This window comes from Halyomorpha halys, unplaced genomic scaffold, assembly GCF_000696795.3.
Source record: "Halyomorpha halys isolate HHAL.00 unplaced genomic scaffold, Hhal_1.1 Scaffold434.1, whole genome shotgun sequence".
NCBI classification, from domain to species: domain Eukaryota; kingdom Metazoa; phylum Arthropoda; class Insecta; order Hemiptera; family Pentatomidae; genus Halyomorpha; species Halyomorpha halys.
This window is the reverse complement of record NW_027114127.1, coordinates 225345-250183: the sequence shown is the minus strand read 5'-3', so window position 1 is coordinate 250183 and position 24839 is coordinate 225345. Positions and strand designations below refer to the sequence as shown.

General features: G+C 30.6%; 1 protein-coding gene across 1 annotated transcript in view; it reads left to right on the top strand.

Moving 5' to 3' along the window:
- Positions 1-23187, top strand: part of LOC106682667 (transcription factor glial cells missing) — a 24558-nt gene extending 1371 nt beyond the window's left edge. The window contains exons 2-7 of the mRNA XM_014423657.2: positions 15717-15801; positions 18160-18409; positions 19164-19282; positions 19365-19496; positions 21341-21434; positions 22575-23187. Coding sequence (XP_014279143.1) covers positions 15717-15801; positions 18160-18409; positions 19164-19282; positions 19365-19496; positions 21341-21434; positions 22575-22984 — 1090 coding nt within the window. The 3' untranslated portion in view covers positions 22985-23187. The remainder of the gene's footprint in view (positions 1-15716; positions 15802-18159; positions 18410-19163; positions 19283-19364; positions 19497-21340; positions 21435-22574) is intronic.
- Positions 23188-24839: the final 1652 nt, after the last annotated feature.

The following is a 24839-nucleotide window of genomic DNA, read 5'->3' as shown; positions in this document are numbered from 1 at the left end:
GAAAAGAAATTCTAATTAAGTATAACGAACAAATTAATAAGTTATTCAACTCTATTTAAATTACTCTCTTTTATTACAAGCAATCTATCAACCAGCTTGTTTATCCATTCTTTGTTCACTGAGTACTACAGCCATTTTTAATTTTGAAAATTTGATTTTTATTCTAATAGATAAAAAAAAAATGTTGAGACCAAAGTATAACCATGACTTAATTGTCAACAAGCGCAAGGGAGAAATTCCTAGCAAGGAATGGTCTAGAGAAGGTTTAAGTGTACTTATGTCTGAAAGTTCATCTTCAATCGTAAGTTTTCTTTAAATCATCATTAAACATTTTAAAACATAGAATAAAAATTATATGCCATGGAAGTATGTTTTTTCCACTAATTATTTATAATCTGTACAACCAAGACTTGGGATTTTCATGCAGTAAATACCTGCAGAATATATTAAATAATATAAAATAAAAAAGAGGTAGAATACGCAGTAAAAAAGATAAAATATGTTATAAGATAGCTTAAATATTCAAATAGACTGCTTCTAAAAGTGCTTATATTAGGTCCTGAACTAAGAAAAAAACTGGAAGAGGGATTAAAAATTAAACAAATAAAACTTGAATGAATATGAAAATAACACCTTTACAAATAAGACACAGCAAGTTTGTAATTATGTTAAAAATATGTATGCTAATTGATAAAAACATAATGTAAGACACTTTTTAAAAAGTAAAATATGAACGTAATATAAACTTACTATCAATAAAAAAAGAAAATAACAATATTTTTATTTAAATCTAAGTGACATTAACACAATAATTAAAACATAAATAAATAAGTCAATGGCATATTGTTGATTACGATAAAATACCAGATCCATTTCTAAATTTGTTTAAATAGAACCTAATTTTAGTTTAAAAGATTTTTATAAGTATGAAATAATATTCCTTTATTATCAAAAACATTATGGTAATAAATTTAAAATTATCTGGCTGCGATCAACATCATTAAGAATAACTGAATCATTTATTATATGGAATAAAAATTTATAGTCCAGAATTTTTAATAACAACCTTTTCCATATTTTTACTTCTACATATTCAGCGATTTACACTACTCTTAAATTGAGTTTTTCATTGAAAATGATCCAGCAATTGTAGTCTGAAATTTCACCTCTAATGTTGCATTTTAATTTCTTTATTATTTTTTTTTAAATTATTGAAATCATCCAAATATGGAACTATAAGTAGAGATGGGGGGGGAGGGAGGAGGTGCGATCAACAAAAAAAAAACACAAATAAACAAAAAATTATTTATTCGTGCTGACGTTTCGACCTGAGTTTCAGGTCTTCATCACAGCCAGGTTAGCCAGAATTTCGGCCGAAAGCTCCCTGATGAAGACTTGAAACTCAGGTCGAAACGTCGGCACGAACAAATAATTTTTTTGTTTATTTCTGTTTGTTTGCTGACTGCACTCTCCGACCATCTTCCCCACTTATTAATCTACGGTCAACTATCTGCACCTGATAAGGAATTATATAAATATATCGTCAAATATGCAAACTAAAATTTGGCTTATTGTACGAAAGTAATTAGTAATAATGTCAATTAATAAAGATTAAAAAATACAAGCAAACAAAATATGCAATTGTATAAAAATCTGGGCTCTAATCAAAACAACTCCATTTTGGATACTAAGACCTAACAGTAGAGGAGATATTTTATTCAAAAGGTAAATATCATTGAATTTCAGGATCCACCAATCTTAAGCAAGACTGGTTTACATTCAAATTTATACAAATATCATATATTTATGTAATTATTTATTTTTTTTAATTCAAAACTAACTAAAAGCATAATAATAAGTGATGATCATTAATATTACATAAAATATTAAAATAAATAAACAACACAATAAAAGTTTCGTTTGTAAAATTCTGTCATAAAGATTTAATTCCAATTTTAGTATATGTGCCGCCGAAGTGAGTAGCTGACGAAAGAAAAAAAAAAGATTTAATTGAAATAATATGATAGATACCTAATGATAGAGTGGCTGGTGATGCGATAGATAATGATCTATGTTAAAAAGGCGTCAGCAGCTAAATAGGTAGATAATACTCCAATGAATCATCAACTGATAAGTAGATTTGATTATTTCATCATATTTCAAAAAATCATACTATTCATAACAATAAATAACATTATTACTTTTTTTTAAAAATAAATAAATCATAATGAGTTCCGTTGAAAAAATATAATCTTCTTATTAAATATTTTTATTCACAGATCAACTCATTTTTATAAAAAAAAAAAAAAAAAAAAAAATCAAATTTAGATTTAATATTGATTTTTAAATTTAAGTATCCTCAGCATATAAAATGCATCCAGAAAAAAAAACAAAATTAATTAAGGAATAAACATAAATTACAAAGTAATAATCACTGTTATTGCAATAATAATAAAACAAATCTTATTGTAACCAAACACGAATATAAATATTTTTTAAATTTATAATTGCCTAATAATCAAAAAACTTAAAATATGCAATGTTTTCAACAAATGCTAAATATATTTTTAACCATTTCTGGGATACTGTGACCCCCTGCTAAGTACAATACAATTCACTGTTGGTCTAAAAATAAATACATTTAAAATGATTAAATCATTAGTATAATAATAAATTTCAAATTCTATAAGAAACATTATTACTAGATCAATGAGTTTTGCTCTAAAAAAAAAAAGTAAAATGTATACGTTTGGGATTCAAACAGTATCCCAGAAATGTACAAAAATATAATAAATATGTGCTGAATTTATTTTTTGTTCTATATTTTTTTGACCAGCAGGCAGTTATAATAAAAAAAAAAAAAAGGAAGGTAATTTAATGAAAAAAAAAATTATCTAAATAGATTATTAAATGTACATATTTTGTATACTTATTTTTGTATACTCTTTTCCATTTTTATAACTGTATTTTGGATTTAATCTATACTAATATATAAAGTTGTTTCTTGAGTTTGTTTTAATACGCTAATTGTTTTTGTCAAGTAGACTGAAAATTGAGGGAAGCTTTAGGCATACTATATGTAACATATAACATCACAATACGACCCATAATAAACGTGTCAGTAACTATATGATAAAAAGCCAGTGTAGCAGCGTGTCTGCAATTGTAACAATTTTCAGCCCTCGGAAGATAATTTAACTGTAAAAGTAAACTCTTTTAATGAATTTAAAATTATTAGTGTGAAAACGTGGTATTTTGACAAACAAAAGTAGAGGGTAAGTTGTTTAAAAAAAAAATAGTGTGAGAACGAGAAACTTTATTATTAATAATTCAATTTATCTTAAGTAAATATAGTTTATAAATAACATCAAACGTGGTCCACAAAGAATTATTGTTTAAAATTTTATTTTAACACATAATTTCATTTCAGTTAATAAATTAAGTAGTACAGTAAATTAATCGAATTAAAACCAAATTAGATAATAATGCATGATTTATACAGAAAAATGTAACAGAAAAAATTCATATTTATAGGGAGGGGGTTGAATTTTTAAAAAAATTTACACATTGTGGGAATTTCTATCAAAAGTCAGTAGGTCCTACTTTTGGTAAATTATAATGAAAATGTAACATGGGTGCATCTCATGTAAATAAGTTGGGGTGCATTTCATGTAAAGACAGGAGGGGAATTTTGAAATAAACAGAATAAATTTTGCTATGAAATTTTCCTTTCTCAAAAAAAATCTCTACTTATGAGAAATGCATATACTAAAGTTTAAAAAAAAAAAAAAACTCCTCATTCATATTAAAAATGATTATTAATTATTAATAATTCTGAGGCAGTTTAGAAAAATGGCTTCAAATAAATCATTAATTTTTGTATCTTCTTTAAATTTCATTTATGTGAATGAAATAAAGGCCTAAGGTTTAAACATTGAAGGTGAGAAATGAACAAATATTATTAATATTTCCTGAGAATCATAGAACATTTTGCGTATGAACTATGTACCTAATTTAAAACACCTTTGTGAACGAGTAACTAATTCTTTAAATTCTTAATATATTTTTTTTTATTTATTATAACTTTTAAACTGTAGAAGTTCGACTCAATTATATAAAACACGAGAATTTAGTAAATATATTCGATTTTGCAACATTCATATAAACAAAATCTCCTTTCCCTGGCTGATTTTTTTTCCCCATGAAATATTTCTGAGAATTCAATACAAATACTTATGCAATAAAAAAAACAGATTTTAGATAACCTATATAACTCCCCTACCATCTCACCAAGAAATAAAACTAAGGAACCCAACTCAAATTTTCTCCCCGGACGTCAGTATTTCTCGTTACGCCACAATAACGAATAATAAATAATATATTCAAAATAAATAAAATAATGTGTGCAGTATATGAACATAAACCAAATCAAGATATTGTTATTAATGATTACATCTGTCTGTTTACTAAACAGTCCAATAACGCAATTTTATTTATTTATTTATTGCTATTTATAAATTTATTCAAATATAAGTTAAACTAAAATAATATAAATTTGAATAAATTAAACCAAATAATAAATACTATTTATTCCCTATTTATTCCCATTTAACCAGTAAGATATTTTATAAATATATAAATATTCTAGTATGATTTTATTTATAAGTTCGGTTTTATTTTAAAAAGTGGATTAAAGAAATGAATAAAAAAAAAGATTAATGGATAGTTCATTTAAATCAATAATGTGCTGGTGCCAATGAATAGTCCACTAAATTTTGATATAATCTTGATTCTAATTAATGTTACTGTTACTTGCGCTCATATAATTGTTTTATAGAGTACTTCTTTTTTAGCACTACGTAGAAATTTCCCTCATTGTCATGAACCAGGAAACACATTTATCGATATTACCATGCTATAAAATTACTTTCTGTCTCGAATAATCAGTCGAATATAATAGGTATTTGATTGTTTACAATCATGAAGACGTTTCCTATACAGAGAACAGATGGCTACGAGATGGTAATGCTTGCATATATTACACGCCCACTGAGGCCCTCTAACAGTTAATTCAAAATGAAACATATTCTAATTAGCTTTTGTGATAAGATAAAATTCCACTTATGATACGAACAATAAAATACAACTAATTAAGCCAGTAGGAAGGCTGTCAGCCTATATTAGTGAAAAATTGAATAGCCAAGTATAAAGAACAAAGAAGTCAGGTCGGTAAACCAAGAAATTGAGATCAATCGGAGTAGTATATACAACTGGTAGATTCAATGTGCATTATAATTGTTTATCTATTCAATTGTTTAATCAATTATGGTGTAACTAAATGTACCAACGTGTATATTTGAATATAATAAACAATCAATAAAAATCTACTTGTAAAAAACATTTCTGAAATATTCATAATTTCATAATAATAATTTAATTTAACTTATGTAAATAGTTTTAACGTTGTTAAAACCCAATTTAAAAAAGAATAAGAATATAATGCTAAAATAATTATTAGAATAAAAAATAATGACAATTATATGATCACTACATATCATTAAAAAAAAATTAAAATAGGTAAATTCATAAAACCAAAGAAACTTCAACAAATCCATCTTAAGTTTTATTTGTCGATAAAGTTCAATGATGTATCGGTATATATTAGTGATTGATAAATAAATTTCTTTTTTATTTATAAAATAATAAACTCTGAGCCTTATAGGTTTTTCATTATTGATCGGTAATACATATCATACATGACTAAGTGAACAAATAATTAATTTTTTTTTTTTTTATGAAAAGTTGTTAATAGTCATTTACAGATAATAGACTATCTTGACGAAATCGATAATTCATTACCTAATTAACCAGACTTACCAACTTCTTCAAAGTAGTTTCGGATATTTATAAATTTTCTCTTGTTTAATTAATTCTTGATTTTTTATCGCCCTTACACCCTCATCTGGGTTACGTACATGATAAGTTAAATCTTATGTAATATCTCATCATTTACATATGCGTTTTAATTTTTTAACTTACAGAAAGCCAATGTTTATAGATAATTTAGTAGTTTTGAAGAGGCCTACAGGCGAGCTTGTTTTCAAAATAAATATTGGTGACGATGTTGTGGCATTAGACAACAATGTTGGGAAGATCAATTTAAGTTCTGATATAAAGTATTGGAAACATTGTTTTTATGTAATTTATTAAAAAAATAAACTATCATTACTTCTTGCATATTGACTTCCCTCATTGGCCTTATTGGCTAAGAATAATTTTTAAAAGTTAGTAGTTCTTTTTCCTCTCCAGCTTTAGTAAGCCTTATAGTGAGTTAGACCATTGTTAGATTTTCAACAGTGTTCATACAACAACATTGCGGAATGATTCTGATGATTAGACCACAAAATGTAAGAGTATATTTTTAAAATAAATTTCCTGATAGTTTCCTAAAATTAATTATTCCTTAAGGCAAGTCTGAGTCGTTTATTAAATATTTTAAAATTTTAATAGCATTCTATGAGTTAAAAATTTAAAAAAGACTTTAATCACAACATAGTGAGGCGTTATTAGGTACAGGTTTTAGAAACCAGAACGAATATTTAGAACTATGTTGACGTTCTATAAACGTACATACTCAATTCATTTAACTAACCGCGACGTAAACAACTACAGTACTTGCAATCCGGGTTAGTTTCGGGAATAAATAAATTTGGTTGAAGCTTACAAGAAGCAGTTTCGTGCCAGGTAACGATTAAATTGAATATGAGCTGTCGATTTGCTATAGGTATCGATAGGTGGTATGAGTGGAGAGAGATTGTGTGTGAAAGAGACAGAGAGAGAGAAGCAGAAGGGGGAGGGAGAGTATGCTAATGTAAAAAGAACTGACTATTTATGAACTATGGCCGAGTTGGCTATTTAAATCAGCGACTCCTTATTACCCGAGCCAGGTTTTTATTTCCTTTTATTCCCTACCTTTGGGGTAATAAATAGCGCCCCCCTCCTCCTGAGTACTCCTAGCGGTTCGGATTAATTACCCAACAGCCCCGGTGTAAGCTCTCCCTCATTTATTTATTTAGCCCCGGAGTGTCGGTTTCCAGTGCAAGTCCACTGAAATATAGTTCCGGGGAACATATTTATATTTGTGCGGATAGTTTATTAAATACCGAAACAAGCCTTGCGTTCAACTCCTCGCTGTGGTTTGACTTATATTAGAAGGAGCCGAGGACTGATAGTGTAACCGATACATGTGAACAATGAGCACGGCGATCTTACACAGGACCAACTACTCAGCAAGAGGATAATGCAATTTTATTTTTTAATACTCCAGTATCTCTTCGTAGGTAGTATATAGGTATCTTTTCTTTATTTTTCCCACTAATGGACGGATATTGGTAGTTGCCAAGTTATAATCGAGCACCGTTTTAGACGGATCCTAAATAATGAATCTGTAGCCTAAATAGAACTAAAATCCATTAAACTATTTGTAAGGTAAAATTACAAAATTTTATTAGTAACATTTTTTTTCTTCATAATCATTTCTTCTTCAGATGACATTATTTGTTAATTGAGATTTGAATACCTTTTTGAATACTTATTTCAAAAACGGTTAAAACACTTGAAATTTAACAGGTTTTGGAATAACTATTGAAAAAAAAAGGGGTTAAGGATTTTTTGCAAAAAATAGTTTGAATTAGAACAAGAGAAAAGAAGTAGTTTGGTCTAGTCTACAGTTTTTGTATTCACTCATCAATTTTTACCGTTCATTGACAAAATTGAACTGTTGGCGAGGTTAGGTTCACAGTCATCATGTAAATAAGTACAGTCACACTTTCTCACTGTTGTTATAAAATGGATCGGTGAGGTGTTATAGAGCAAATTGATACAGCTATAAAAATAAATACATACTTATTGATAGCATCTTTAATATTATACATTGTATATGGAACATTATGCCTCAGTACAAATGAATAGGAAGTAATAAAGAGGATTACAAAAGGACTTTAGTACGTTGTTCATATAATGTGAGTTGTAGTTTGGTAAGAAGAATCTTAGAGAAGGAAGACAGCGAAGGGATGGAAGGGACCAATGGGAAGCGGCTTCTCATCAACACCCCTCCTTATGCCCTATTGGCTTCAATTAAGCCCTAGACCACTATATGTATGCCCTTAAAGGGCTCCGTAATATTCTATAACTGACTACCATTACAGCAATTATCTCTTCACACCATCTTCCGACATCTGGCCTAACCGACTGCTCTTTATAATATGGTGAGCACTTCACGTGCTCCTTAACTGGGGGTGAAGATTGATTGGTCGTTCAAGAGCTACCAGTCGACAGATGGGAGAATTTATTATACGACATAATTATCTTTTGGGTTAATAAGAAAATATATCATATATAAAGATATCTAGTATTACAAAGATAAATTACATATCGCAATTAAACTTGAAAAATCTAGACTATCACGCTATGCTAAGAATTAGTTGTTAACATAAGAGCATTGAACGCAATTAACAACAAAATAAATTCTAAAATATCATTTTTAAAAAAATACCTGTGCCATATAAATGTTTAACTTCTGGAAATCACAACATTTAATGATAATTTTCCTGAACTCAAAATATTCAAAATGATATTTCATTCTAAATATTCATATTCATTTTATAAAATTTCACTCATAAGTGGAAAAAGGCAACTTAACAATTGATTTGTCGCCTCCTGATTTAAAATAATATTTTAAAGCCTACTCGTAGACCCAAAAATGCTTCGCAATTACTAGATTTAGGGATGTAAATAGATTTATTGTATACAATTGAAATTTTGATATAAATTAAACATTACATACTATATAACACAATAAGAGGCAAATCGATTGGCATATAATAACTATAAAAAAAATGTATACTTTTTAAGCTAAGCGCTAAAAATGCTTAATATTGTCAATAACTTTTTTTTTCTCGAAAAAACGGAATACCCAATATCCTTCCTGGGAATATCCTGAACATTTAACCCCATCACAATCAGATGAACGCTATGGTAGTGAATAACGTACAAATACAAAAATATTGATTTTTATATATTTGATTAACAATGAATCTTATATATTAACCTTTTTTGAGACCTATGAAATCCAATATCATTAACGATCCCTTTATTAAGAGTTACTTTTGTCGATTTCTAACTCTTCTGCAGAAAGCAGAGGAGGTCTAATAAAAAGAACATGCCGAGCATAACTTAAAATGAATACAAAGAGGTAGAAAAAAGATTGTAGTAGAAGGAGTGGATTGAGGTAGGTCCTGGCATGAGAAACCTGTCGGTTATAAACTGTAACGGACAATTTTTTTCCTCCAATACATATCTCTCCACTTGTCCGCTTGTTTACTGCTCCTTCCATTTTCTTTTTGGTTACTCCTCGCCTCCTTCTTATTTCAACTACCTCGGCTGGAAGCTGCCAATTTCAGAAAAAGTATTAATTCTTTTAGTATACCCGTAAAGTGACCTTCAAATATTTTAAGAATATGGATCTTTTGTATGGGCACTTAAAAGTATTGCGCTGAAAAGTATAAGAATATGAGGAAAAGGTTCAAATACCTTAGACTTTTATCACAAATAAAAGGCCGAAACGTCGGACTTATAAGAGAAATAAAAGGTTTTGAGACTATAATAGATAGAATTTAAATTATTTATTTTAAAAAAATTTACCAGTCTCAAGAAAATATTAAGATTATAAATAAAAAAAATTACAGTCAATTTATAATTACAAGGAAATTTAATAATGATTTGATATAATACGTATCTTTATTTCCAGTAATGTTCCCTCATAGTCTAATATGGTATCATTCCAAGACATTTCCAATATGTTGTGATCCTGACTCAGTTTTGAATGAACTCAATTGAAAGTAAAACTTTTTGGAGCCTCTTTATTCTCTAGTATTTAACATAAAATGTGGAGAGGTTATGAATCGTCAATACTGCCAATACCCCTTCGCCCATCCAACCGGAGACTTTAACGCCACCAACAAGCATCACAGTTTTAATTTACTTAAATAAGATTATACAAATTTATTTTATATATAACCTTTATTTTTATATTTTATAAGTATTTTAATACAACTAATGTGATAAATAGCTCACGTTTACTTCTAACGCAGTTTTTGGTATGTCTAGAAGTAAACGACATACTATCTAGTATATCTTATATTGCATATCCTTATATCTAGTATAATCTTTCGTGTGTAAGTATATACTCAATTAAGTGCGGTTTTTTCAATAATAAAAGCAATAATACATGAAAGATTTTGTGGAGAAACTACGAATTGGTAGAACTCTAATAATATTTGAACAATAGATCTCGAAGTCATCTTTTTTCAGGCGTCTCGGAGGATTCTGAGGAATAGAAGAGGAAGCTAGGTTAGCAACTAGTGGGTTTGGGCTAGGTGGAAGATGGGCTACATAAGAATCATTTAGGTCTTAATACATAATTTTAGATTGGACATCAATGAGTGTCATAATATGAACATATAATCATATTACTAGAAACTAGTAGATGGCATAATGAAAAAGCCCACAGTATAATTTACTACCATTTAATAGTAAATAATTCAACATAACTTACCATTATAAAAAATCAAACACTTATTACTTTTACAGATAAACGATGAATTTAATAGGGAAAAAACTACCTAATATAGTAACAGAAAAATTAAAATGGAATACTTAATCAAAACTGCTCGAGTAAAAGAGTTTAAAAAAGACGGACAAGAATTAAAAAAAAAATCAAATGGACTGAATATATAGGTACAAAAATTATAAGACATTTTAGAATATATAGTGATATGTACGCGTTTGTACAAAATTAGAATAATTTTTCATTTCTGACCTTATCAGAGCAAAAATAACTTTTTTTCTGTTGTTTTTTTCTAAAGAATTAATCAGATCAAATCTACTTATCTATCTGTCATATAGTTAGTTATATTTATAGAGGAGAGGGGAGTATGGGATTTAACTACCACGTGCTGTCATGGTGAGCGTGTGACTGAGTACGTATAAGTAAGAAAGACAGAGATTAAAGAAAGAGCTACTAGATATGTAAATGGTACACACCTGGAGAGAGCGTGCCATACCGTAGTCAGCTGGAGCAGGTGTGTGTTGGCCTCCAGTGCATTCTAAGCAGGATTTTGCAGGAGGTTCCGTCTATCTTAAAGTCATACATTAAATCGACCATGTTTACCAAAGTACCATAAAAACGATGTTATTATAGTAATAATTATTGGGTAGATATTGATGATTAACAATTTTTAATATTTCATTAAAACTTTACAAGAGGCGGTCTTGGCCCAAGTAATCTAATTTTGAAAATAGTTTTATTTTTTATGGAAGGATATAGATAAATGCAGACAGCTCTATTTTTTACGCTTATTTCAATAAGCACTAGACCTAAGTAGGATGACCAAAAAATCCGATAACTATATTTTCATTCTTTACATATTTCTTATTAATAATATGTTTTATAGGCATCTAATGAATGAGTGAATGAAAAATAATATTATTCTGAGACAAATGTCCCCTAATAATAAATACAATGTTCACAAATTAAGGTTAATTGCCTGAAGGATGAGTATTTACGAATGGAGATAGCAAGGGAATTCCAGAAGGAGGCTGGACGTATGACGAAGGACTTGCTAAAGGACGCGGTTCTATAGGAGGGCATATATAAACCAATTGGTTGGGATCTAATGTGTACTGAATGTAAGGATGATCGATGATAGAGTGAGGAGATCAAGGATATAGGTCAGATTTTTAATTTTAAAACTTGGAATAGGAAACCACCAAGGAGGAATTGCCTTCAGGAGGTTGGATAGAGTTACTTCAACTTACTATACCAACGGGAGACATGAGAGCGCCTAGTCTCAACTCTAGCGTCCCAGAAAGCCAACATGACCAAAACAAAAAGATATTGAAATCTTATTCCCCACATTCAAAAAATCTTATTCCCCAAACCAAATTCTTCCCTTAATTATTTCTGAACTGGCTTGCCGTCAGGGAAGGACGGGCGGCAACACCACAGACTCTTGAGGGATCCGATAATAGTTGATTAGATAATCTACAATAAATAATACCATATACTGGTATGTGGTATATTAGACTTCACAGTTCAATAAGCTAGAATATTCATATTTCTTTGCATTATATAACTACAAATATTTATTTTATTTCCATAATTATGTTATTTTACTTACGTATTCAATCACTTATATATACATTTTATTTTCTACTTCTATCATCACTTTAATTCTATTAATTTCATTCTTTAAAATTATTCACTTTATGTCATTCTGTTTATATAATTTTTTTTATTCATTAGTTGTTATATTGTTCTTTATTCTTAGCCCTGATGAAGAATAAAGAATAAGAAGAAACTAGAAATTCTGGCCAAAACGTTATTTCAACTTATTTGTATTATTTTTTTACCGCGCCCTCCAACCATCTCCTCCTTGCATAGATTAAATAATTGACAAAAACAGAACACACGAAGTATTGAGTGGGAGAGTATATGTTGTGTCATTTCTAACTGGGCTTGGGCTGGCACCTACATACACTGGTCTACACAATCATCTAGGTACCATTTTCATAGTGGTAATTAGACTGGTTTTCTACAGATCATTATGTTTAGTCAGTCAACGACAATATCACGAAAAAATCTCTTTAAAAAATAAATGTGAAACTACTGTAGGGAGTTTCACGAATGTTGGAAACTTAATGATAGACACTCTTTTCCATAAATAAAAATATAAAACTGACACACCTACATTTTTTAAAAATTAATTTTGCTTTTAGCCGTTAATGTCGACAGAGTACTAACGACACTGAAAATAATAACCCATTCTATTACCGCTCAGTTGAACTATTGGGTTCCCCTAATTATCCCAACAGAGACGATTAATCGATAGCAGGACATATCGAGGAGAAAGAGATGGCCGGGGGCAGTGGATCAGGGTGGCCAACAATAATCATAGGGGGAAACAAATCACGGCTACCGCAGCCTCCCCAATATCTCAGCAGTTGGCAGCCTGCAATCAGAGAACAACCGACAACCTCTTATATTTCCGGTACCGGAGTGTCAGTGTCTTTTATTTGTTGGCTTATCTAAGAGAAAGGGCGCTTCTTGGAGTTTGTTCAATGTATTGTATAGTCAATGAACTACAAAGATGTTTGATGTTTTTTTTCAAAAAATTTCACAACCGCATAAAAGATGCTGGTCTAAATAACTAAAATGTATGCAACATAAAATGGATGTAAAGTGGGTAATGGATATGACATATTTCTAAGCTAAATAAAGTAAGCTGGACCAGTTACACAACGTCAGTGCAAAGACCAAGTTTTACTTGCAAATGTTGCTATCTAGGGTTTTGTAGCATTTTAACAAGGTTTTCTCTACATAATTGCAAAAATAACTAATAAGTGTCGTCACTAATCAAAAATATAAAATGATCAATTCACTTATATCGAAATTTGATTTTTTTTTTTTTATTTATTTCTTGGTTTCTTGACAAATATGACAATCTGCCATAGACTTGGGCAATAAGTAATAAAATAAAAACAGAATCAAAATTAGTTCGTAGATAACTAAAATTGAACTAATAATTATAATAAAATTAAAATTTAAAAAAAATACTAATCACATCCATACAGATATGTGCAATACTCATATAGAAATAAGAAATTAGTTGCTACTTAATATTTGTAACTATAATCTAAAGACCATGTTTTTAGAAATTTTCCTATCAGCCTACGCGTAATTTGGCACTGTACCGATGATATATGAAAAAAATTATCTTAACACTAACGCACCAGAACAGTCAGACAATCGCTTAATTTTTATATACTAATTATTTTTCTAATTAATACATTATGTTATACTCATTATGTATTATTCCTACATGATTTGCTTGGAAAAATATAAAAATTTATTTGAAAAACTTTCATTTGATTAACACCAGCAGGTACCTCTAAACTAAATAGCAGTATGGGCGTTGATGACCTCAGGGTTTTACGCCCTTAAACCTCAGACAACAACAACTAAATAGCAGTATGATTAGTAATATAATAATAATAACTTTTATTTAAAAATAAACACATCGGGAAAAAAGATAAAAATGGTAAATACCAATTAATATATATTAATTAAATAAACACATAAATGACTTTATACAAAAAATATATAAGTAAACTGAAAAAAATAACAATAAAATTAAAATTTACTACAGAATTATATAAACTAATAAAATCCGAAAAAGTTAAAATGAGGGATAATAAGTATTTTCTACTTATCATACCTCAGGCCCGGATTTGAAGTTTGGGAGTGTCCTTAAGAAAAAAAAATTCTTCAAAAATGAATAGTGGAAAGTTTACAAGATTATTATAATAACAAATTTAAATCTGTAATCATATTCAAAATTCAAAATATTCAAGAAATAATTTATAAATCAAATTAAAACTTTATCTGATAAAAAAGTTAATCGAATGCCAGTTGCGCCAATGAAACTTTTCTTAATTCATCATCAATATTTTCTTTATTATTTAATTTTTTTTTAACGTGTGCTCAAAGGCCCGTTATAATTTAATATTCACATTGAAAGAGTGGAGAAAGGCAATGAATCTTCAAGATTAATTACAACGTTTTTATTAACAAGATCCTCAAAAAAGCAATAATAAGAAGAAAAATATAATATATGAAAATAGCGTTTAGTGAATAATGAACTAGTCTGATTAATCCAGGATTGAACTGAATCACAACCAGCACACTGTGGTTCAATCAAATCTTTTTGGAAGGGGGATTAATTGAACTCCCTCCGTTCAGCAGGAGACATGCTGTACTTGAGGCAGCAGGCCGATGACTATCCTGTGATCGAGGTGGCTGCGCGGACGGCGCCACATCCTTTAGTGACAGCTTCCGCTCCCGCCCATAGTACCTAATGTTATACAACACCCCGCTATCTAGAGATTGACAACAATAGCCGATAATGTTGCCTTCTCAAAAAACACCCCATCCAGAACCGCTTAGTTCGAAGGGGATGACAGAATTATCAGATACCAATTTTCAATGATTATACGAGCAACCTCCTATATATATGTTACACTACGTCCTCTTATGCATGTTCAATCCCCTGGTCTCTCTAATTTTTGGAATTTTGATTTAAGTTCCGTGGACCCTGACAGCGGCTTTGTCAATCTTCCGCAGTGCATCTAACTCTAGAATTTTCAACATAGTGGGGTCCTTTTTTAAGGCTTTAATTACAATTGAGATTTTCAGGCTAATTCATTTCGGAGCACTTTTTTGATACAATGAGTCACGTAGGTGCAAAACACAAAAAGTGTGTAATTATTAAGTGGCATCCGACATAAAGTACACACCTTTGGCATCCTTAGAGAACAGTAGGAAATGGGTTACTTCAATGTTTCCGGATAGTAAACGCAAACTGAGCAATTTTCCTGAAAGTTAAACAAGAATTTCCGCTTTCTACATTGATTTTATTCCTCCCTGAATTTCATTTGTTTTAAATATACTGTTCCGTTTCAACGTTTTCGGAAGAAAGAATGTTATTACAGTAAGAATACCATCAAATTAATAAATATAGAATATTACACAAAAGATAAAAAATAAATATGGAATAAAATAATAAATTGTAATATAAATAATATGATGTATATTGCAGAAGGGACTCGGAAATGAGCGGCCACTACACGCGGCTCAGCCGGCAGCATCACGACTGGGACATAAACGATTCCAACGTGCCTAGGGTGAGTACATTTCAAATATCTTCTTCAAGAAATATATCTATGTATGTTTATTTATGAGGTGTGCACTGCTAAAATGCTAACACTATTTTTATTTATTATTTTTTGAAAATTTTTTATTCAAAGTTCTAGACTGTAATATTTTTTGTTATATCGGGCAAAACCTTAAAAATACCGAATCATCAGCCAGAAATCTATTTTATTAATGACAAGCGTAAAGTTTGTGTATGTGTGTGTTTTGCCAAATTCTAGTATTCGGTGTTATCACTTTTTGTTATTATACGCCTCTTGTATTATATTTTATATAATGCATATATACATATTACCTCATTTATAATATGTACTATCTTATATCTTACTATATTTAGTTATTATACCCGTAAGAAGCTCGCATAGCCTTATGCTCATAGGTTATGCTATTAGGTTGATAATTTTAAATATTGTGTGTGTCATTCTGTTCTCATCAAAATTAATTTTCATCGAAAACTAATCACTGTTAAATTAAAGTTAATTACTGTAAGCATTATCTTCAAATATTCTTGAATTGTTAGATATGCATGTTTTTAATTACTTTTAACCGATATAGCTGTTATTCCTTACTAAAAGCATTATAGAACTTCTAAAGCATTGATTGTCTGAAAACCTCAGTTGTTACACCAATTTTGTACTCCATGGCTCCTGTTTATTTCTATTAAGTTCTATCTAAATCCTTATAAGAAAACGGTCGGTAGAATTATAAATGAATACATCAGAAATTAGGAATCACAGTAAGACAGCGGTAATATTTAAGAGATTAAAAATGGGTTGGTAACATTTATTTCGATAGAACATCGGCCTTAGATAAGACCGCCTGTGAAGATTTCCGTTCGGTGGAGAGCTAACAGTTGAAGCGCCGCTTTTGTTAATTCCTGAGTCATCATTCAATTTATAAGCCCGCTGTAATTAGGAATGCTATATAACAGTCGGCTGGTTCCTCCCGTAAGTTCTCTCACAAAACGGATACACTCACGTTCGAAAAAAACTTCAGTTTGAGATTTTTTTTTAAGGGGACACCTCAACGGGAATGTTAATGATTCTTTCGTAAATACTAACAGTTATTCAAAAATAAGATATTAACATTTACAAAAACACGATCAATAAATTAAAAATATTATCTAAAACAAAATATTAGTCATAGACTCTGAAATGGTCAAAACTAAATAATAAACCAACTATTATCGTCCATAACATGAATATTATAGAGTAAATTCTTATTTTCTGGAATATCTGTAATGTGTTGAAGTCAATACAGGCGATTTTCTATAACTATATTAAAATATTCACTGCCTGAAATAGTACACTTTTTTTTTTTTAGTCTAACATATTCAATACACTTTCAAAAAACTTCCATAAAATATTATTAATCTCATAAGTTGACAGTTGTAATAAATTATTGATTAAAAGATTTATATAACATAAAATAACGAAAAATGAAATAAGGAGAGCAAGAGAACGTGATGAGAATTGAATATTTTACACTCTGGTTAGTTGTGAAGAAGAAAATGAATCCACGATTCAAAATTAATATTTGAATGATATAATTAAAATTTCTTTTGGAGCTAAAATTAAAATATTTGTAACAATAAATTTGTTTAAATAACTAAAAGATTTTTTTAAATGTTTTGAAGCTTCACCCGATTCCTAAAAAAATAGGGTTTGACTTAAATAGTTTTCTAAAAAGAGTCAGTTATTACACTAGGAAATAATATACACTATCGATAAATAATTAAAAATATGATCAGAAAAAAAAGCAATAACCATATAATTATATATTACCATCGAACTATCTCTAACATAGCAAAATGAAAGCGGGAAATATTCTAAGGAGCCAATGATATAGTGGAGCGACTCCATAACTACCAATCGGAGAGGGCCCTCAAGATATATCTCTTCCTATTTGCGATTCAAATCCTCACCGGCCTAATCATAGACTGCCTCGGTCACAATCGATTACTGAATATAACAATTAAATCATAACTGGACCTTCTTGTTTAAAGAGGAATCGATACCACACCCATACAAATTCATGTAGAGCTATAATATGTTTCAATCTCGTGTTTTTTTTCGCTTATTAACATAAAGCTATTACTTTTATTTCCGTTTTATGAAGTAGATTTGTTCTTCTCATTAGTAAGCTGTGTTGAACAATGCATTACAGGGTTTTTTCCTTTGAAATTGATTATTTAAATTTTTTTCTTGTATGAATTTACCATAGAAATATTAACTGATGTTTGTCCGAGAAAGCTAACCAACAAAGGTTTTACTCACTTTTATATTTATAAAATAAGAGAGGGGACTATATGATAAATTATTTTGTGACAGGTTAGTGAATACAACCGATGGGAGGAGTGGGCCGACGGGCACTGCAGGCTGGTCTACCCCCCTCATTCGGAAGAAGCCAAGCGACACGCCTCCGGCTGGGCCATGAGGAACACCAACAACCACAACGTCCACATCCTCAAGAAGTCCTGCCTAGGGGTCCTGGTCTGCAGCAGAAGGTGTATCTTGCCCAATGGAGACACGGTTCATCTGAGGCCTGCAATTTGCGACAAGGCTAGAAAAAAACAGCAAGGTAAGATAGAGGACTCTTGGTAACCTATCCCTAAATAGATATGGTTTTTACACGTATAATTAGAAGTGTTGCAAACTCCATAAAATTATCTCTGCCCTACGTCATAAGTCTACGGATGATGTAGTATCCTTCAATGAATTCATTTCACTTATCCCTGTAGAATAGGTCCGCTATATAGGACTAAATTTAGACAAAGAACTAACTTTGAATCTGAACAAGACTGAAAAGACAAAAAACTGCGCATCGGTTCCATCTGTTATAACACTTACAAGACAAACAGCTCAAGCTTCTAGTCAATTACAAAAAACTGATTTACATGGCTATAAAATGGCTTATTTGGATATACGGAGTTGATCTTTGGGATTCCATTAAAATTATTGAATTATTACCATCCAATCCTATAATATAGATCCTAAAATCCTTCGTAAAATTTTCAAATTTTCCTTACTTTTCCACACACAAAATCATTTATAATGAACTTAATGTTCCATATATAACCCATCTATCCCCAACCAAAAATCAATCCTTCCATAATAAACTCCCTAACCACTCAAACCCACAAGTTCCTAACATTAGTAAGTTCCTAATTCCTCTTCTATGCCTATCAAATATGTTATCTTAGTTTTTCATTTAATAATGAACTATTATTGGCAGCTCTGAGCTTAATTCTATGTAATTTATAACACTAGCATAAAATAAATTATGGTAATAAATATTGACTAACGAAACGCTATATTCAATTTCGCTTGTTTAGGTAAGCCATGTCCAAACAGACAGTGTAGCGGTCGGTTGGAGATTCTACCTTGCCGTGGTCATTGTGGATATCCAGTGACTCATTTCTGGAGACACACGGAGCATGCCATATTTTTCCAGGTAGGTTGTAGACAGATAATATGCTGATATTCCTAAGATTAGCTCATAGTATAGACTTGGATAATAATGGGATTTTCCTCAGGCCAAGGGCGTCCACGACCACCAGAGGCCCGAAGCCAAGTCCACATCCGAAGCCAGGAGGAGCCTGGGGGCCGGCAGGAGGGTGAGAGGACTCGCTGTCATCCTCGACAAAGACTCGGAGCTACCCAATAAGGTGAGTCTAATACTATATCTACTATCTGCTAAAGGATGAGTCCTTTTATTTCTTATAACTTACTGACATTATTGTTCATATGATATAAGTATTATATCTATAATAACATATGATATAAGTATTATATCTATCTAATTATTCTTAATGTTTTCCAAAAAATTATTTATCATTCCATAAGATACAGTAAAGCTGACAACGAAGTTTGCACTTTGTTCAATTTTTCTATTGATTTTACTGATCTGTGTTGTGAAAAATATGGAACCATGCCAACAATTAAATTAGTAAAATCACATCTGCAATCCTCAACTATGATTGAAACTAAATCTTAAAAATGAAATAATTTACAATGGTAATAATATCATTAACAACTCGACTCAATCTGTCCTTATAAAAATTATTTTTAATAAAGAACTAAAACATGTATCTGTACAAAAAAAAAAAAGCCGTGGCCTGTTGAAAACAGACCGAAGGTTGCGGTCAGCGTACATCTTATTTTACAATATTAAATTTTTAAAAGAATGTAAAAGATAAATCCTTTGCAATTAATTAAAGTAAATGTTTTATTTAACCAAACAAGTCAGAGCAATGTGAGCTTTGAGGAATGAAGAAAAAGGACTGAAGACCCAAACGCTTGAATGTACTTTTGTATCACCTATTTATCTAGCAGTTGAAGAAATGTTTTATAGGACAGTAACTTCCTTTCCTCACGATCTTTTACTTTAGATAAAATTATTAGTTGTACCACTGAAATTATAATTTTAATGCTGCCAGTTTCGAAATCAACTTCCGCCAGCTATTACAATTCCTGGAATACCTTTCCGCCGCTGTGGTAAAACAGACCTGATGGTAGGTACTGATATCCCCGCTCTACAGATCTAAGGGAAGGATTTAGAATCCGTCTAGTTGAATAGAGCCATCTAGTTATGTCCTTGAATCACTCGCAACCCTGGATGTCCTCAACACCATCCTTCAGGCTCCCGCATCTCCTCGACAGTTCGACCAGGTGTAATTTTTCTATCAGGTTTCCAATGCCGAGTAGACTATCTTTGGTAAACGCAACTGCACTTGCCACCGGACTGACCTTGTATGGGCATATATACAATAATCTTTACCAACCGGTCAAGATGGATTTCTTTTGTATAATTACTGTTCTATAGTTCCAATTACGCTGTTGTCAAAATCGTTATTAGTTACAGGATTAGATACTTTCAGTTTGCCTGAGAGGCTGGGGATATATCTGATTAGTATACCAGACACAATATACCAAATCAATACATTCCAACCCATCTCTACCAGGTCCTGGTAGTGGTTGGTCATTTAGAAAAACTGCTACTCACTTCAGAGTTGCCTCTCATCCTCCAATGCCTCCCAAGAAATTGTATTGCTCTCCTCACTTACGCAATAATAACGTACCAATAAACTTGGTTCTTCGTTTATATAGAGCAGGCATAGACATGCTGGAGCTTTTGTCCTACTTCCCTTCTTTGAGAGGTCATCCGAATCGAAATATCACAAAAATATAGTTTTCTCTACAAAATTTTACCCCATAAAAATGCATCCATCTCCTAAACAGTATGATGGCGCAATTTGCACCACGCGGCCCCTCTTAGAACCACCTTACTACCTTCAACATCCACTTCTCGAGATATTTTTCAAGTTTTCATCTCTCAGTTATAATTTTTCTCTATTAGTTATATTTTTTAATCTTCTCATCATTAGTTATATAATTTTAATATTAGTTAAATATAGTAGAAATATATCATTGATTATTTTCTAAATAAGTAAATTTGTCAGATGTTGAAAAGAAAATTATATGAATCTAAAAACATCGGTTTCTTTCACAGATAACAATGCTCAACGAAAATAAGCGGCCATCCTGTGAACTTGAAGCAACTCATTTCACTCCAATGCCGTCTCCATCATTGTCCATCGATAAAGGTAAAGGAAGACAATATTGTTTCTTATTTATATAAGTTCATTAATTAAAAAAAAGTAGTATTTAAATTACTTAAAGGCTAACATGTTTTTCCATCCTTAAAATTTTTATTGAAATAATAGAATCTACCAAACTCAAGGGCAATGAGTATTAAGGCATTACGAATTCAGAAATATCTTATATAGATATTGAATAAAAAAATAAAAGTAATTAAATAACAATAATAAAGTAAAAAAGTTAAATAGAAAGTAAAATGGATAACAATAATGATAAAATAACAAATGCACTCCTCAAAAAAACAAAAGTAAATAATAATTAAAGAAAATTAAAATTAATTAAGTAAAATAAATCAACCTGAACATGTTCACACCTACTACCATTTTATTTCTTTAAAATAACATCTTATGTAAAGCATGCAGATAAATTAAGAAACAAGAGCTACATTTAAATTTCAATACGCTTTGGATCTTGCGGAAGTATAGGGGATGGAAAAGAATTCAACATCTTCAATAATTCGATAGAGGGGAGGAAAGGGTGAAAACAAATAAATTAAACAAAACTTTAATGGGTTGAATACTTCCACATATTTCGAAAGTAATAATCTCCGCAAAGGCAATTGTATCCTTTATAGGTCAACCAACTCACGTAAATTTCAATTTCATGAATTCATTATTATTCATGAAATTGAAAATTGAAGTAGAAGAACTTAAGATCTTACGGACAACGTTGTAAAAGATTGTCGCAGAATGATCTACAAGAAGTCAATTCTTTTATTCATTAGGTAATCTAATGGACAAACAAAATGACGGTTTCAACCGATTTTACTTTTAAACCCAAAATTTCAATAGTATCCGAAAAATGATTAATATAAAAAAGAAAAATTATATTTAATGAGTATTTCGAACTAAATACACTGGTTCCTAATAAAAAATAATAAAAGTGAATCACTTTGAAGATCTCACTCAGAGCATTTTCTTCAGTATTTAAATATTTTTTAGTGTGCACTCCTAAATTCGGTTCTAGGGGTACTTTAGATAAACCCGGGTCTGGATACGGAGAAGACAAAACAAGATAGATTTATATATTAAATACTTAAGGTTAAATTCTCTAGCACTACTAAAACATTTTTTTTCTTTTTGCAGGTTACTCTTGCTCGTGCCCGCCATTCGAGTGCGCTTGCGCAGTGCAGACACAGCCCCTAGGACACAGTGGGTGCGGAGGGCCAGCACTCAGCTACAGCACCGAGGAGTGGTACCCCCCGACAGAGCACTACTACCCAGAGCCCTCCATTCCTCCACCCTACGAGATACCACCATTGGGGGGAGACCTGTTTCCCCCAGAGGAATCCCCAACGCTGCTGGACCTGGGTTCTGGTCTTATCCGCAGCCTCAAGGAGAGTACCGAACAGGCATTCCAAACTGACTGGTATCCTCAGGATCCCTTCTCAGAACTGGATGTCCTCACCGGAGAGTCGTCCCAAGAGTCCTCCAACGACTTCGCCATGTTCCAGCAGCATGGTTACTATTACCATCAGAACACTGTTAGTCACTAAGTCCAAGAGCCCATAAGCATTGTAAATATATCAAAATGTTAATGTACAGTCCATTTGGTTTAATTTTGTATTCTCGTATTGTCCATTGTACATAAATTTCTCTTTATTTGTACATAAGAATTGTCGAATGATGTTTAAGCTGATAGAATTGATGATCGAAAAATCACATTTGAATTTCAGTATTGTAAATAAATATGCAATCTTAAATTTAAATAGAAGTTTAAATTTATTGTTACCTGTTTTCTTGAATTATTTTTTCCTTTCCTTGTTTTTTTTGTCAGAAAAAATTTTTATATCGTTTCGTCACTCCCTAGTCATATATGTCACTCTTAGTGAGTATGAGTGCCTTGTTCAGGATGTTGATTTTAATTTTCGAAGAAGTTTTGAATCCTAATTAGCATTGACTTTGAAAAATGACCCATATCCACTTAAATGTGTAATTGTAACTTAGAGGTCGAATTCTTTTTTGATTCTCACCTTGTCGTTCATTCTAGGTAAAATTAATATTTTTGAAAAAACAAGCAAAAAATGCAAAACAAGCCAACTTTTTTTGTCACGTTCTCTACTTTAGGTTCTCATGTCTACATTAATAATTCGATCAAGACAATACTTTAAAGTATAAGAAAGTAAATTCATTTCGAATATCATAAGAAAAATGAAAAACGCAAATGTTTTTTCTTTAACTTGACAAATTAAAATTACTTTATAATTGCAGTTTAACCTAAACTGGTTTATTATGGAAAAGGAGGTGTTGCAATAGCTCAGTAGCAGTTGTCCAAAGATGATAAACACAAGGACAGAGCGGAGGTTCACTCGACTTATTTCTATTAAATAAGTATAAAAGGATGATGGTTCGGGTACATTAAAAGTAATTGAACTATTTAATGTTAGCCAACGAGGGGGAAACGATGGCTCACATTTAATAGTTACTTAATTACTAATTTTATTTTTTTTTTTACCATACCCAGACTACTTCCTTACTGTCGATCAACGATCTTCCAGTATATCCTTTGAAATGAGGTCTGACGGGACAAGTCATGTCTTTCTCATATTCTTTTATAGGACTCAAAGATACGAACTATTTCCTTTAGGCGTTATGCTTCATTTGTAAAGTAAAACGAAAACTAAAAGACGAAAAGAAAGATAAAATCATGAAGTTTCGAGAGCACATAATTTGTGAGTACGTATCGTTGGCACTGTTTACAATTTCTTATGTCTAATGTATGATTATAAAAAGAATAAATACATAAAAAGAAGTAATAAATAAATATAGTTCATGACTTACCTACCATATGAGTAACATTACATTTAAGATACCAAGCCACAACATCATATACAACTTAATTTATAGCACGAATGCTATTTGAAAATAGTAACTGAAAACTTATTAAAAATATATATAAATGGTAAAACCTGAAATCATAATTGTGAGGAACCACATTAATCATAAATTTCTGAAGAACGTTTAGCGCGAAACCCATCAGACAAAAGTGAAGAAGAATGCCCTCATGATTAGTTACCAATCGAATGCAGCTGTCTTGTCAGCTATCGGTAATTAATATATAAAATAATTAAGAGATAATATACCGTAATATATTAAATTGTTTTAACAACGAATATCTGAAACATCATTATTACTTAATTAAATGGTAATAGTTAACAAAACAAGCTCAAGTGGCGGGAAATTCAAAATTTCTACTTATACTATCATTTATTACTGCTTTAATTAGTTCACAGCAGTTGATTTCCTATCTCTAAGAGTATTATATATATTTCAAAGGTCTACAATTGGATATATATTTTATTCATTCTAAAGATACTGTATTTTTTGTTTATCAAAGAGGTCAACATTATG